Source organism: Arachis ipaensis, chromosome B02 (genome assembly GCF_000816755.2).
Source record: "Arachis ipaensis cultivar K30076 chromosome B02, Araip1.1, whole genome shotgun sequence".
Taxonomy (NCBI): Eukaryota; Viridiplantae; Streptophyta; class Magnoliopsida; order Fabales; family Fabaceae; genus Arachis; species Arachis ipaensis.
In genome coordinates, this window is record NC_029786.2 from 61,120,839 (window position 1) to 61,133,831 (window position 12,993).

Genomic DNA, 12,993 nt, shown 5'->3' on the forward strand with positions numbered 1-12,993 from the left:
TCAATTTGTTTTGAGTTAGGATTGAGTCCACTCCTTCCAACTCCATCACTCCCTTCCTCTGTGATGGTTGGCGTTGCCTTTGGTGAGCGAAGAAATACTGGTTGTTAGCTACCATATCAATGAGATTTTGAGCTTCTTCTGCAGTTTTCATGAGTTGCAAAGAGCCTCCAGCTGAATGATCCAAGGCCTCTTGAGATTTCAATGTCAAGCCTTCATAGAAATTCTGCAATCTATCCCACTCATTGAACATTCCAGGGGGACACTTCCTGATCAGAGCCTTGTACCTTTCCCATGCCTCATATAATGGTTCAACCTCCATTTGGGTGAATGTTTGTACTTCAGTCTTCAATCTGACAACCCTTTGAGGTGGGTAAATATTGGCAAGGAATTTGCTCACTAGATCATCCCAATTGTCAATGCTGTCTCTTGGGAAAGATTCCAACCATTGGGTGGCTTTGTCTCTGAGAGAGAATGGAAATAGCAGTAGCTTATAGCTGTCAGGATGCACTCCATTGGTTTTAACAGTGTCACAATACTTCACTTAATCATTGCCAATCTATTTCAATCCCCGGCAACGGCATCAAAAACTTGATGTGTGGAAAACGATCCAAAACGAAACTAACCGGCAAGTGCACCGGGTCGCATCAAGTAATAAAACTCACGAGAGTGAGGTCGATCCCACAGGGATTGAAGGATTGAGCAATTTTAGTTTAGTGGATGACTTAGTCTAGCAAACCAACAGTTGATTTGAGTGGTTTGTATTTGACAGAAGCTAAATTGCATGAAATTAAAAGGGAGAGGGACAATTGGCAAGAATTTAAAGTGTAGAGAAATTAAAGAGGCTGAATCTTAAAGTGCAAGTAATATAAATTGCAGAAACTTAGATTGCAAGAAATGTAAATTGCAGAATCTTAAAGTGCAAGAAATGTAAATGGCTTGAATTGTAAAGGGAATTGGGAATTGGATTTGCAGAAATTAAACAAGGAAAAGTAAAATGCAATAAACAGAAAAGTAGAAGATGACTTGAATTAAACCGGATCTAAAACGGAAATGGGAAAAAGCTTGGTGTAACAATGAAATAAAGAAATTGAAATTTAAAACTGTAGATCTCAAGACTCAAGAGACTAGATAGCTGAGTCTAGATCTCACTGCCTTCCTAGATCCAGCAAGAACAATTGCAAGGAAATAAAGAAGTGTAAATTGCAGAGAGAGTAGAAGAAGAAGCAATTAACAGAAAAGGAAATTCAATTATGCAGAAAATTAAACAAGATCTCAAGGTGAGATTGAAACAGAAGTTCTTCAATTCTCCACACAAGATCCAAAGCAAGAAAAGTAAAGAGTGCAGAGCAAGAACAAGGAAGAAGAGAGATCAAGTATTGATTGCACTTGGAGTTGGAGAGAAATCCATTGTGAATCGGGCTATAAATCATAAAAGCTTGAGTCAAAGTTTGAGGCAAACTTTGGCTCAAGCTTTTTATATCAGCTGCCCTCATTTGCTGCTACCAACGTTTGGGCTAAAGTTTCAGGTCAAACTTTAGGCCAAACGTTGATCCCCTTGTGTGCATATGTGGCGCCAACGTTTGCCAAAAAGTTTGAGGCAAATGTTGGCGCAAGCTTTTCTCCTCCAGGGTGTGTTGGTGTGGCGCCAACGTTTGCCAAAAAGCTTGAGGCAAACGTTGGCGCAAGCTTTTCTCCTCCAGGGTGTTGGTGTGTGGCGCCAACGTTTGCCAAAAAGCTTGAGGCAAACGTTAGCGCAAGCTTTTTGCTCCAACCAATGTGAATTCACTCTTCCAAAAGTTTGAGCTAAAGTTTGAGGCAAACTTTGGCTCAAACTTTTTGTTCTCTCTTGCTCCTCGCCCTTTCTTCTTTCTTCAACCTTCTTTAAAGCTCTTTTCACATATCATCAATCAATCAAACACATCAAAGCTATGCTCAAAATCATGAGTTTGTTATTCTTTCATAATATATGACAATTATAGCATAAAATCTCATGAAATTACATTAATTCATCCATGGTTGATTGAATCAAAGGAAATATGAAATTTCACCCAATTGGCTTACTTATGGCTCAAGAAAGTGCATAAAATCAATTGAAACCAAAAGAAAAAGACTAGTGAAACTAGGCTAAGATGACTTGTCATCAATTTTCTCATCAAAGATAAGGGCATCAGATTGATACTTGATCCTAAATCACACAATGCCTTATCAATGGATATATTGCCAATGGTGCTGGGCAGAAAGAAACTCCCAGGATCTTTGAGTTTGGGTGGGAGCCCTTTTTGGATGATCGCACTGCATTCTTGGGTTAAGAACACTGTCTCCTTTTCGTTCCAGCTTGTCTTCTTATTAATGAGCTCCTTAAGGAACTTAGCATACAGGGGCATTTGCTTCCAATGCTTTAGCAAGTGGTATGTTAATTTCCAGTTTCTTGAAAACCTCTAGGAACTTGAGAAATTGTTGATCCTTAAGCTCTCTTTGCAATCTTTGAGGGTATTGCAGAGGAGGACTGTAAGGCTTCATTTCCTTCCTCTGTTCTTGCGAATGCTCCTCCGTAACTTGCTTTTCCTTCTTTGAAGATTGTGGTTCTTCATCCTTCTTCTTGAGCTCTTCGTAGTCCTTCTCTTCAATTGCCACTTCCTTCTTACTGCCAACCTTGTCATCCTTCAATGTTCTTCTACTCCTGAGTTGAATTGCTTTGCATTCTTCTTTGGGGTTTGGAATGGAATCACTTGCGAAAGTGTTGGTTAGTTTTTTAGGCTGTTTAGACAGTTGGCCTATTTGTCTTTCTAGGTTTCTTAGTGAAGTTTCGTGGTTCTTATTAGCTAACTCTTGATGCTTCATCATCTTCTCCATCATCATCTCCAAATTGGAGATTCTTTGGGATTCTTCGGGTGGTTGTGGCTGAGTGTGAGGTGAATGTGGTTGTTGGAAATTATTTTGGTTAGTTGATGAGTTATGGGGTGGATAGAAGTTAGAATTGGGGTAATTGTTTTGTGGTTTTCTATATGGATTTTGGTTAGTTTGCTGATGGTTCTGGTGGTTTGTGTTGCGGGAGTTGTTTTGGTTGGAGTTTCTTTGCCAAGAGTTTTGGTTCTGGTTGTCTCCCCACCTTAGATTGGGATGGTTCCTCCAAGAGGGGTTGTAAGTGTCTCCATGAAATTCGTTCTGTGCACCTTGGTTGTGCATATAGTTAACTTGTTCTGGCTGCTGCTCTTTATAGATTTCTTCATTCTGCCCCCATCCAACTGATGATTGATTTGTAGTGCCCACTGATGCTATTTGAAGGCCATCAATCCTCTTAGCCATCATCTCTATTTGTTGCTGGATTTGTTGGTGTATAACTTTATTTTGTGCCAAGATAGTATCCACACCTTCCAGCTCCAACACACCCTTCTGTTGAGCTGGTTGGCATTGCCTTTGATGACCATAGAAGTATTGGTTATTGGTCACAGTGTCTATGAGATTTTGGACTTTCTCAGCTGTCTTCATGAGCTGTATTGAACCTCCTACTGAATAATCAAGGGCTTCTTGAGCTTTCAGTGTCAAACCTTCATAGAAATTTTGAAGTCTGTCCCATTCACTAAACATCTCTGGTGGACACTTCCTGATCAAGGTTTTGTATCTTTTCCAGGTATCATACAGTGATTTTCCATCCATTTGAGTGAATGTTTGCACCTCTGTCTTCAATCTAATGATCCTCTGAGATTGGTAGAATTTGGCTCGGAATTTGCTCACTAGATCTTCCCAATTATTGATGCTTTCCTTGGGGAATGTCTCTAGCCATTGAGAAGCCTTGTCCCTCACTGAATAATCACGGGCCTCTTGAGCTTTCAGTGTCAACCCTTCATAGAAATTTTGAAGTCTATCCCATTCACTAAACATCTCTGGTGGACACTTCCTGATCAAGGTTTTGTATCTTTTCCAGGTATCATACAGTGATTTTCCATCCATTTGAGTGAATGTTTGCACCTCTGTCTTCAATCTAATGATCCTCTGAGATTGGTAGAATTTGGCTCGGAATTTGCTCACTAGATCTTCCCAATTATTGATGCTTTCCTTGGGGAATGTCTCTAGCCATTGAGAAGCCTTGTCCCTCAAGGAGAATGAGAACAGCAATAGTTTGTAGATGTCTGGATGCACACCATTTGTTTTGACAGTTTCATAAATCCTCAGAAAGATGGATAGGTGTTGGGTTGGATCTTCAAGTGGACCTCCTCCATAGGAATAATTGTTCTGCAACAAAGTAATAAGTTGAGGCTTCAACTCAAAGTTATTTGCATGGACATTGGGAGTTAGTATACTGCTCCCACAGTTTCTTGGATTGGGGAAGGTGTAAGAAGCTAGAACTCTCCATTGAGGTGGGCCATTGTTATTAGCCACTTCTTAGGGGGGATTAGGGAGATTTCCCTCCATCTCTTGGTCCTCCTCTTCTAATTCTTCTTCTCCAATAACACCCTTCCCTCTTGCAACTCTTCTCAATCTCAAAAATATCCTCTCTGGCTCAGAATCAAAAGAGGTAGATTCACCTCTTCTTCCTCCTGGCATACAACAGAAGTAAAACCAGAAACAAAAAGCAAAACGCTCCACTGCTAGAGTGAAGTTAAGATTAGCTTAATCAAAATCTCAAACAGTTAGTATAAAAACAAAGAAAAATGCTTAATCTATATTATCACATACTTAATCATTGTCAATCTAAATAAATCCCCGGCAACGACACAAAAAACTTGATGAGGGAAAATTGATTCCACACAAACTCACTGGTAAGTGTACTGGGTCGCATCAAGTAGTAAAACTCACAAAAGTGAGGTCGATCCCACAGGGATTAATGGATTGAGCAACTTTAGTATGATGATGAATTTAGTTAAGCGAATATTTAATGAATTTGGTGAAATTTGATTAACAGAAGGGAAATTGCAAGTAAACTAGAGTGCAGAATAAAAATTGGCAGAATCTTAAAGTGCAGAAGAGGTAAATTGCAGAAACTTAAAGTGCAAGAAATTTAAAAGATCTAAAACTTAAATTGTAAGAAAGGTAAATAGCTGAAACTTAAAGTGCAAGTAATTTAAATTGTAGAATCTAAATTGCTAAGAAACATAAATTGCATGAATAATAAAGGGATTTGGGTATTTGGGATCAAAACAAAACTGGAGAATGTAAACTGTAGTAAATCAGAGAAGAAAGTGTAGAAGATGAAAACTAGAATTAAGACTTAGATCCAATTTAAAATCCTAAAACAGAAAAGGAAATTTGCAGAAGAAAAATGAACAGAGAGGAAAATTTAGATCAGATCCTAAATTCTTTAACAGGAAATTTAAATTGCCAAAGAAGAAAAGAACAAAAAGAAAAATTGCAGGATAAGAAAAACAGAAAAGGGAATTTAGATCCGATCTTCAATTCTCAAATTCTAAAGACAACAGAAGAAAAATTAAAAAGAAGCTTTAGCACCAGTGTAAAAGATAATGAACATAATGAAAATAGAAAGCAAACTAAACTTAGATCTCAAAATCTCCCCAATTCCCAAAAGAAAAGCTTAAAGAAAAATTAAAAACTCAAAGGAAAAATAAAAGATCCAGCCTCCTCATGAAATCAAATTTTCTCCTATTTACAAACTTTCTAATTTAGTCATCATGTATTTGGAGTGGGCATTTTGGCCTTTATTGCAGTGGGTCAGGATGGCACTTGATTTCAGCTTCCAGGAGAACGTTGCGTTCTGAAAGTGAGCACAGCGTTCATTCATCCACGCGTACGCGTCTACTGCACCTGCGCGTTCCTTCGCAGTTTTGCTCATCGACGCGTACGCATCACATACGCGTACGCGTCATTGCCATCTTTAGCTTCCATCATGCTTGCACGCCATATTCATGCATACGTGTCTTCTATAGTGCTCTCTTAATGAGCGCTACGTTTGCTTAATGAACGCTGCCCACGCGTGTGCGTACTCTGCGCGTGCGCGTGGGTGGTAAAATATCAATTACATGCTTCAGTGCCACCCACGCATTCGCGTGCTTTCTTCCAAATTCTTCATCGACGCGTGCACGTCATGTACGCGTGAGTGTCGGCAACAAAATTTCTAATTCCAATTTTGAATGTGCCCGAAAACGCTGGTTTAGTGAACGTAGCGCTTTCTTTAAAAACGAGCGCCAACCACTTCCACGCGTACGCGTTATGCACACATACACGTGGATCTTCGAAAGTTGTCCCTAACGCGTAAGCGTCCTATACGCGTGCGCGTCACAAGTGAGCGTGGCTTTCTTTATTTGAACGCTACGTTATACTGCAGTGCTCTTCTTTCTCTTCACTTTTTCACCTGAAATCAACCAAACAAGCAATCAAAGTCTGACCAAAATCACAAAGTTTTTGCATCATTCCTAATAATCACCTATTTCTTGCATAAATCTCATGATTTTGTATAAAGTTAGTGATGTTTGATTGAATCAAAATAAAAAACAAAATGCTACTCCAATCACTTACTTATTGTGCAAGAAAGTGCATAAAACCTAATGAAACAAATAAAAAATGTTTGTGAAACTAGCATAAGATGACTTGTCATCAAAGGGGGATTACTACCTTGTTTAGCAGGTTTGTTGTCATTGAATGACTGATTTCCCTTGCTTGGGCGTTCAACGCCCAAGCTGCTGCCCCCCTGGGCATTTGAACGCCCAGTCTCTGCCCATTCCTGGCGTTTAACACCAAGAGGGATACCTCTCTGGGCGTTTGAACGCCCAGTCCCAACCTATTCTTGGCGTTCAACTCCAGGGGTGGTATTTCTCTGGGTGTTTAAACGCCCAAAACCATCTTGTGCAGAGATCTGGTTATCCTTTATGGGCTTTTCATTCTTATTGGGCTGAGGTTGGGAGCTTAAGGTTTTCCCACTCCTTAGTTGAATGGCCTGGCATTCATCTGTTATCTGCTTAGATAACTGTTGCCTTGTTTGACTCAACTGGGCTTCTACATTTCTGTTAGAAGCCTGAGTTTTTCACAGAGCCGCCTGCAATTCCAACATTTGCTGGGCTAGGGCTTGCAACTGCTGAGTCAATAGGCCATCCTGCTCTGGAGGGTTAGGTTCAGCAACTACTGTCTTAACCTCTCCTTTTAAAGAAGCCTTAGGAGATGAGTACAGATGCTGATTAATGGCATCTGTCTTAATGAGCTCTTGGGCTTCTTGAATGGTCTTTCTCATGTGTATGGAACCACCAGCAGAGTGGTCCAGGGACATTCTAGCCATGTCTGAAAGTTGATGATTGCGCATCATGTTATATTTTTCTATGCTTTTTCACGTTTAATTTTCATTAATCATGCTTAATTATTAAGTGTTTTTATGCTTAAATCATAGATTACTTTCATCCCTTTGATTTTTATCTATTTTACAGAAATTGGTGGAAAAAGAAGTAAAAAGCACAAAAGAAGCATGAAAGAAAAAAAGAGTTTAAAGGCTGAAGAAGAGAAGAAAAACGAGAAGAGCACCTTTGGCGCTACGCTCTTCACCAAAGAGTGCTTGCGATAGTGCAACTGGAAAATTTGCCGGTGACGCGTACGTGTGGGTGACGCGTACGCATCGAAGGGATAATTTTGGAAGACCACGCGTATGCATGGATGAGGCATACGCATGAAAGTGTTATTTTTGAAAGGCCACGCGCACGCATGGACAATGCGTACACATGGATTGGCACGAGCGCTACGCTCTTCTCAAGAACGCTGAAGGTCATGCGTACGCGTGGGTGACGCGTACGCGTCACAAGGGCCAAAAGCAGTTATGACGCGCACGCGTGGGTGCAAGAGCACTCCGCTCTCCTCAAGAGCACTACGCTAGCCTGCAGCCTCATTCTGAATCATTTTTCAATCAAAGTCCACTCTAAATTCAAGGAAGCAAGCCCACAATTGTCAACCAATCAAGGCCACAAGAATCATCTAGAATAGTTAATTTTTATTTGATTGTAATTTGCGTTCAATTTTATTTCAATTTGTAATTTAGGAAAGCCTATATAAAGGCCTTAGTTTCATAGAATTAGGCATGCTGGATTGGGAGAAGTCTTCAGACCCTCTCTGTTCACTATCATCTTCTTCTCCTTTCTTTCTTACTTCGTAAACATTTTAGTTATGAATTACTAACTCTTTCCATTAGGAAAGAGAGCTCTCTTGCTATTTGATGGATTAAATTGTTTTTATTCTTCTTCTTCTCTTCATCTCTCTTGATTTACTTGAAGGATTTTCGTTCTTCATTCTAGCATTCAATCATCTTGGAAAAGAGATTGAATGTATTTGGGTTTTATGGGAACCTTGGAAGAGGAAACATAAAACCATGCTTGAAAATCCTTATTACACTTGAGTAGATTTGGGTATGAATGGGATACGGTGACATTTAATCTCTCCATTATTTGGGTCTAGGAAAGTGTGTGGTATAATCAGGGACCATTCTTCATCTCTTCTCATGAGCAATTAGACCAACGAATTGGCTATTGATCAAGATTTGAGAGATTGAGTCACCAAGGAATTGGGGCTCAACCAATCATGATTGCCAAGAGGTCAATGAGTTGCATGATTAAAGATGAGATGAAATTAATTAATGCGGAGAATGCAATATCTCTTGATCCCAATGCTTATTTTATCTTTCTTTCTTTTATTTACTTTATGGTTATTTACATTTTCTGCACTTTACAATTCCAGTACTTTACTTTCTCGTACTTTACATTTATGCCATTTACTTTCTTGCACTTTATTGCTTTCCTTTACTTTTGTGTCATTTACATTTTCTGTTTAAATATCTCTCTCCAATATGAATAGTCTAACTAGGCTAATCAATAAACTATTGTTAGCTTAATCCGTTAATCCTCGTGGGATTCGACCTCACTCTATTGAGAGTTATTACTTGACGACAATTCGGTATACTTGTCGAAGGAATTCATTGTAGTGATATACATTAAATTCCAATAATCAAGTTTTTGAATTCCAATCATCAAAGAGTCCATAGTAGAAGATGTTTAACTGTACCCATTCTGAAAATATTTCAGTGGGACATTTTCATAGCATCTTCCTATACCTCTCCCAAGCATCATAAAGAGATTCACTGTCTCCTTGTTTGAAGTCTTGGATGTCCAGTCTCAGCTGGGTCATCTTCCTTGGGGGAAGGTGTTGGTTTAAAAACTTATCCACTAACTGTTTCCAAGTTTTTAAACTAGATTTAGGCTGGTTATCCAATCACATTTTTGCTTGGTCCTTTACTGCAAAAGAAAAAACCAGTAATCTATAGACATCTTGGTCTACTCCCTCACTTGTACTGTGTCAGCTATCTTTAAGAAATCTACCAGGAATCCTGTAGGTTCTTCTTGAGGAAGCCCAGAATACTGGCAGTTTTGCTGTACTAGGGTAATAAGTTGAGGGTTCACTTCAAACTTCAAAGCTACTAGCTTTGATGTGAGGTATGTTGATACTTCTTTCATAGAAGTCAACAGTGGAATTTGTATAAGACCCCAGAGTTCTCTTGAACTCTTCATTTCCACTTGGGTTCATAATTAAGAAAGGTAAAAGGAAAAAAAGAAGAAATAGAGATAGGAGAGTTGAATAATAATTAAAATATTTTTGTTTTTATTTATTTATTTAATTAATTTTTGAAAATAAGTTAATTAATTTAAAAAGAATTTAAAATTTAATTGTTAAATTTTTTAAAATAGAGGAGAGAGAAGAGAGAGAAATTTTCGAAAATTAAGAGAGAAGAGAGTTAGTTAGGTAGTTTTGAAAAAGAAGAGAGAAAAAGATGATATTATTTTCGAAAATTAAGGAAGAGAAGAGTTAGTTAGGTGGTTTTGAAAAAGAAGAGAGAGAAAATGGGAGTTAGTTTTTGAAAATTAAGAAGAGAGAGTAAGTCAGGTGGTTTTCAAAAAGATGAGAGAGAATAAGAGATATTAATTAAGAAAAGATAAAAATAAAAATAAAAGATAAGATAAGAAAAGATTTGAATTTTTATGTTTTGAAAAAGATAAGGTTTTTAAATTTGAAAAAGATTTGATTTTTGAAAACTTGACAACTAAGATATGATAAGAATAAATTTTGAAATCGAAAATCTGAATTTTTATGTTAATTTTCGAAAATTAAAGTAAAAATTAAGTTAGAAAAGATATTTTTTTATTTTTGAGTTTTATGATGAAAGGGAAAAACACAAAAAAGACACAAAACTTAAAATTTTTAGATCTAGTGCTCCCAAATTTTTGAAAATTTGGAAGGAAACACAAGGGGACTCCAAACTTAAAATTTTTAAGATCAAGACACATACAAGACTCAAGAACACCTTGAATACTCACAAGAACACAAAGAACAAAATTTAAAGACTCAAAGAACTCGAGAACATAAGAAAAGAACACCAAACTTAAAATTTTTAGAAAACTAAACTTAAATTTTCAAAAATTTGAAGAAAAATAAAAATAAAACACCAAACTTAGAAACTTGACACAAGAATTAAACAAAGAAAAATTATTTTTGAAAATTTTTAGAAAATAGGACTCAAGAACACAAAATTACTAAGAACATAGACACATTCAAAGAACAAAGATTAAACAAAGAAAATAAAAAAATAAAAAATATTTTTGGAAAAATTTTTGTGATTTTCGAAAATTTGAAGAGAAATAAAATAAAAATAAAAGACTTTAATCAAAGTTATACTCTTGCAAAAATCAAAGACTCAACAAGAACATAAATAGAACAAAGAAAAGAAAAATATTTTTGAAAAAGTTTGAAGAATTTTCGAAAATTGAGAAGAAGCAAAATGTAGAAGAGCTAACAAAATTAAAGAGAATACCTGATCTTGGGAGCAAGACAATCCAGCAGTTTGGCCAAACTCAACAATCCCCGGTAACGGCGCCAAAAATATGGTGCGTGTACGCAAACCCCACACTTTTTTACAGTAGTACCAGCAAGTGCACTGGGTCATCCAAGTAATACCTGAGAGAGTCACGGTCGATCCCACGAGGATTGTGGCTTGAAGCAAGCAATGGTTGTCTTGCAGGTCTTAGTCAGGTGGAATCGGAAGGATTTGGATTATATTATGTAAACCTTGAATGATTATATGTCATAAATGCTTAGATGTTAAGTAGAAATAAGGATAGGAATCGTATGCTGGGAATAGAGTTGAGAGTCGGAGTTGCTTTGTCTTTCTGAATAAACTTTGGTATTACTGTCTTCCTTGCTTGTGAATGATCTTCTTCTATGGTAGGCTGTATGTGATCAAAGCCATTGCCTATGGCCATTGATCTCCTCTACTATAAAATGAATGCCAGGGCCCTTGGTCATTCAATCTAATGGAGGGTGAAGCTCTAGCAAATCATTCCCCTAGCGATCCTACTCAACACGCCACAGACAAGGTCAAATCTTCCGGATCAGAGAACGCTGCTTCTTTGGATCTAGCCTATACTACGGAGACCTTAATCTCCCAAAAATTAGCTGAACTGGTGTCTCGAGAAGTCCCCAATGAAGTCGTGGATTAACCGTGTGAGAGATGTATAAACATAGCTGTTGGCTCGTCCTTTCCTTCCAAGTATTCACACAAACCCAATTAGACGTGGGTGTTTGTCAGGCACGTTCGTCTTAGTGTGGTGAACAGAGCTAATTTGTTAGATCATCCTGTTCACCACTATAAAGATCGAATATATATCTTAGAGATAGATCAAACACGGATTGAAGAAGAAATAGCAATATTTTTATTAATTCATAGGACTCAGCAGGGCTCCTCCCCTAAACCTAGGAGGTTTAGAAACTCATAATGAAAGTATAATACAAATAGGGCTGAAGATCCTTAACAAAGAGTAATCTTCTACTTTAAATACTAAACTAGCGACTAGTAAGGGTAAAATAGTCTATCTAGTGCTAAAATCCACTTCTGGGGCCCACTTTGTGAGTGTTTGGGCTGAGCTTTGATGAACTCCATGTGATTAGGCTTCCTTGGGCGTTGAACTCCAGTCCTAGCACCTTTTTGGGCATTGAACTTCAGCTTGGAATCCCTTTCTGGCGCTGGACGCCAGAACTGGTCAGACGGCTGGCATTATTGAATGCCAATTTTGGGCCTTCTACTCCAAAATAACGTATGGACTATTAAACATTGCTGGAAAGCTCTGAAAGTCAAATTTTTATAGCCATTGAGAACGCTCCATTTGGACTTTTGTAGCTCCAGAAAATCACTTCCGAGTGCAAGGAGGTCAAATCTATACAGCATATGCAGTGCTTTCTCTGTCTCTGGATCAGACTTCTGCTCCAGCTCCTCAAATTCAGCCAGAAAACACCTGAAATGGTGCAAAAACACACAAACTCATAGTGGAATCCAAAAATGTGAATTTAACACTCAAACCTGTAAAAATTTAGGGAAAACTAAGTAAAACTTATTAAAAACTATATAAAAACTATGGCAAAAAGCGTATAAAATATCCGCTCATCACATTCCTGCAGTGGCAGATGTGTTATTTCGTGCGTGTAGTGTACCCTGTGGTGGTAGAGGGGTTATTTCCTGTACATAGGGGTATAGCCAACAGGAAAGCCATATCCGGCTAGTAATGTTGGGTCGGGTAGAAACCGACAGATGAGCTTATTACCTGCAGTAGGACTAGACATGCATCATTCTTGTTTGCGCATCATTCTCTGTTGCATTCCTTTTATGTGTGTGATCTATTTCTTTATGTTTGTCTGCTTGTATGGTATATCTGTGTTTTATTTTCTTGTATTCATCTGTTCGTGTTTTGTTTTCTATTTTCTCTATTTTCTCTATTTATCTTCATCTCCTGTTTACTGCTTTGCTGTATTCTGTTATCTGTCTGCTAAATGATACCTAGGCATCTAAGGCTAGTTTTACAAGCCTTTTTCATTTTTTTTACTTGGTTTTCATGCATTTCTTAGGCAATAAGTAAGTATTTAGATGAGAATTTCATGTATATCTTGATTCAATCAAACATGGTTAAATATGTGCATTTTCATGAAATTTATGCAAGATTTACTTGAATACTATAAATGATGCAA

General features: G+C 37.7%; 1 protein-coding gene across 1 annotated transcript; it reads right to left on the minus strand.

Annotated features, from left to right (window-relative positions):
- On the minus strand, positions 2,368–3,489 carry LOC107627286 (TBC1 domain family member 5 homolog A-like). Its single transcript, XM_016330134.1, has one exon. The coding sequence runs from the start codon at positions 3,487–3,489 to the stop codon at positions 2,368–2,370; it is 1,122 nt and encodes a 373-aa protein (XP_016185620.1).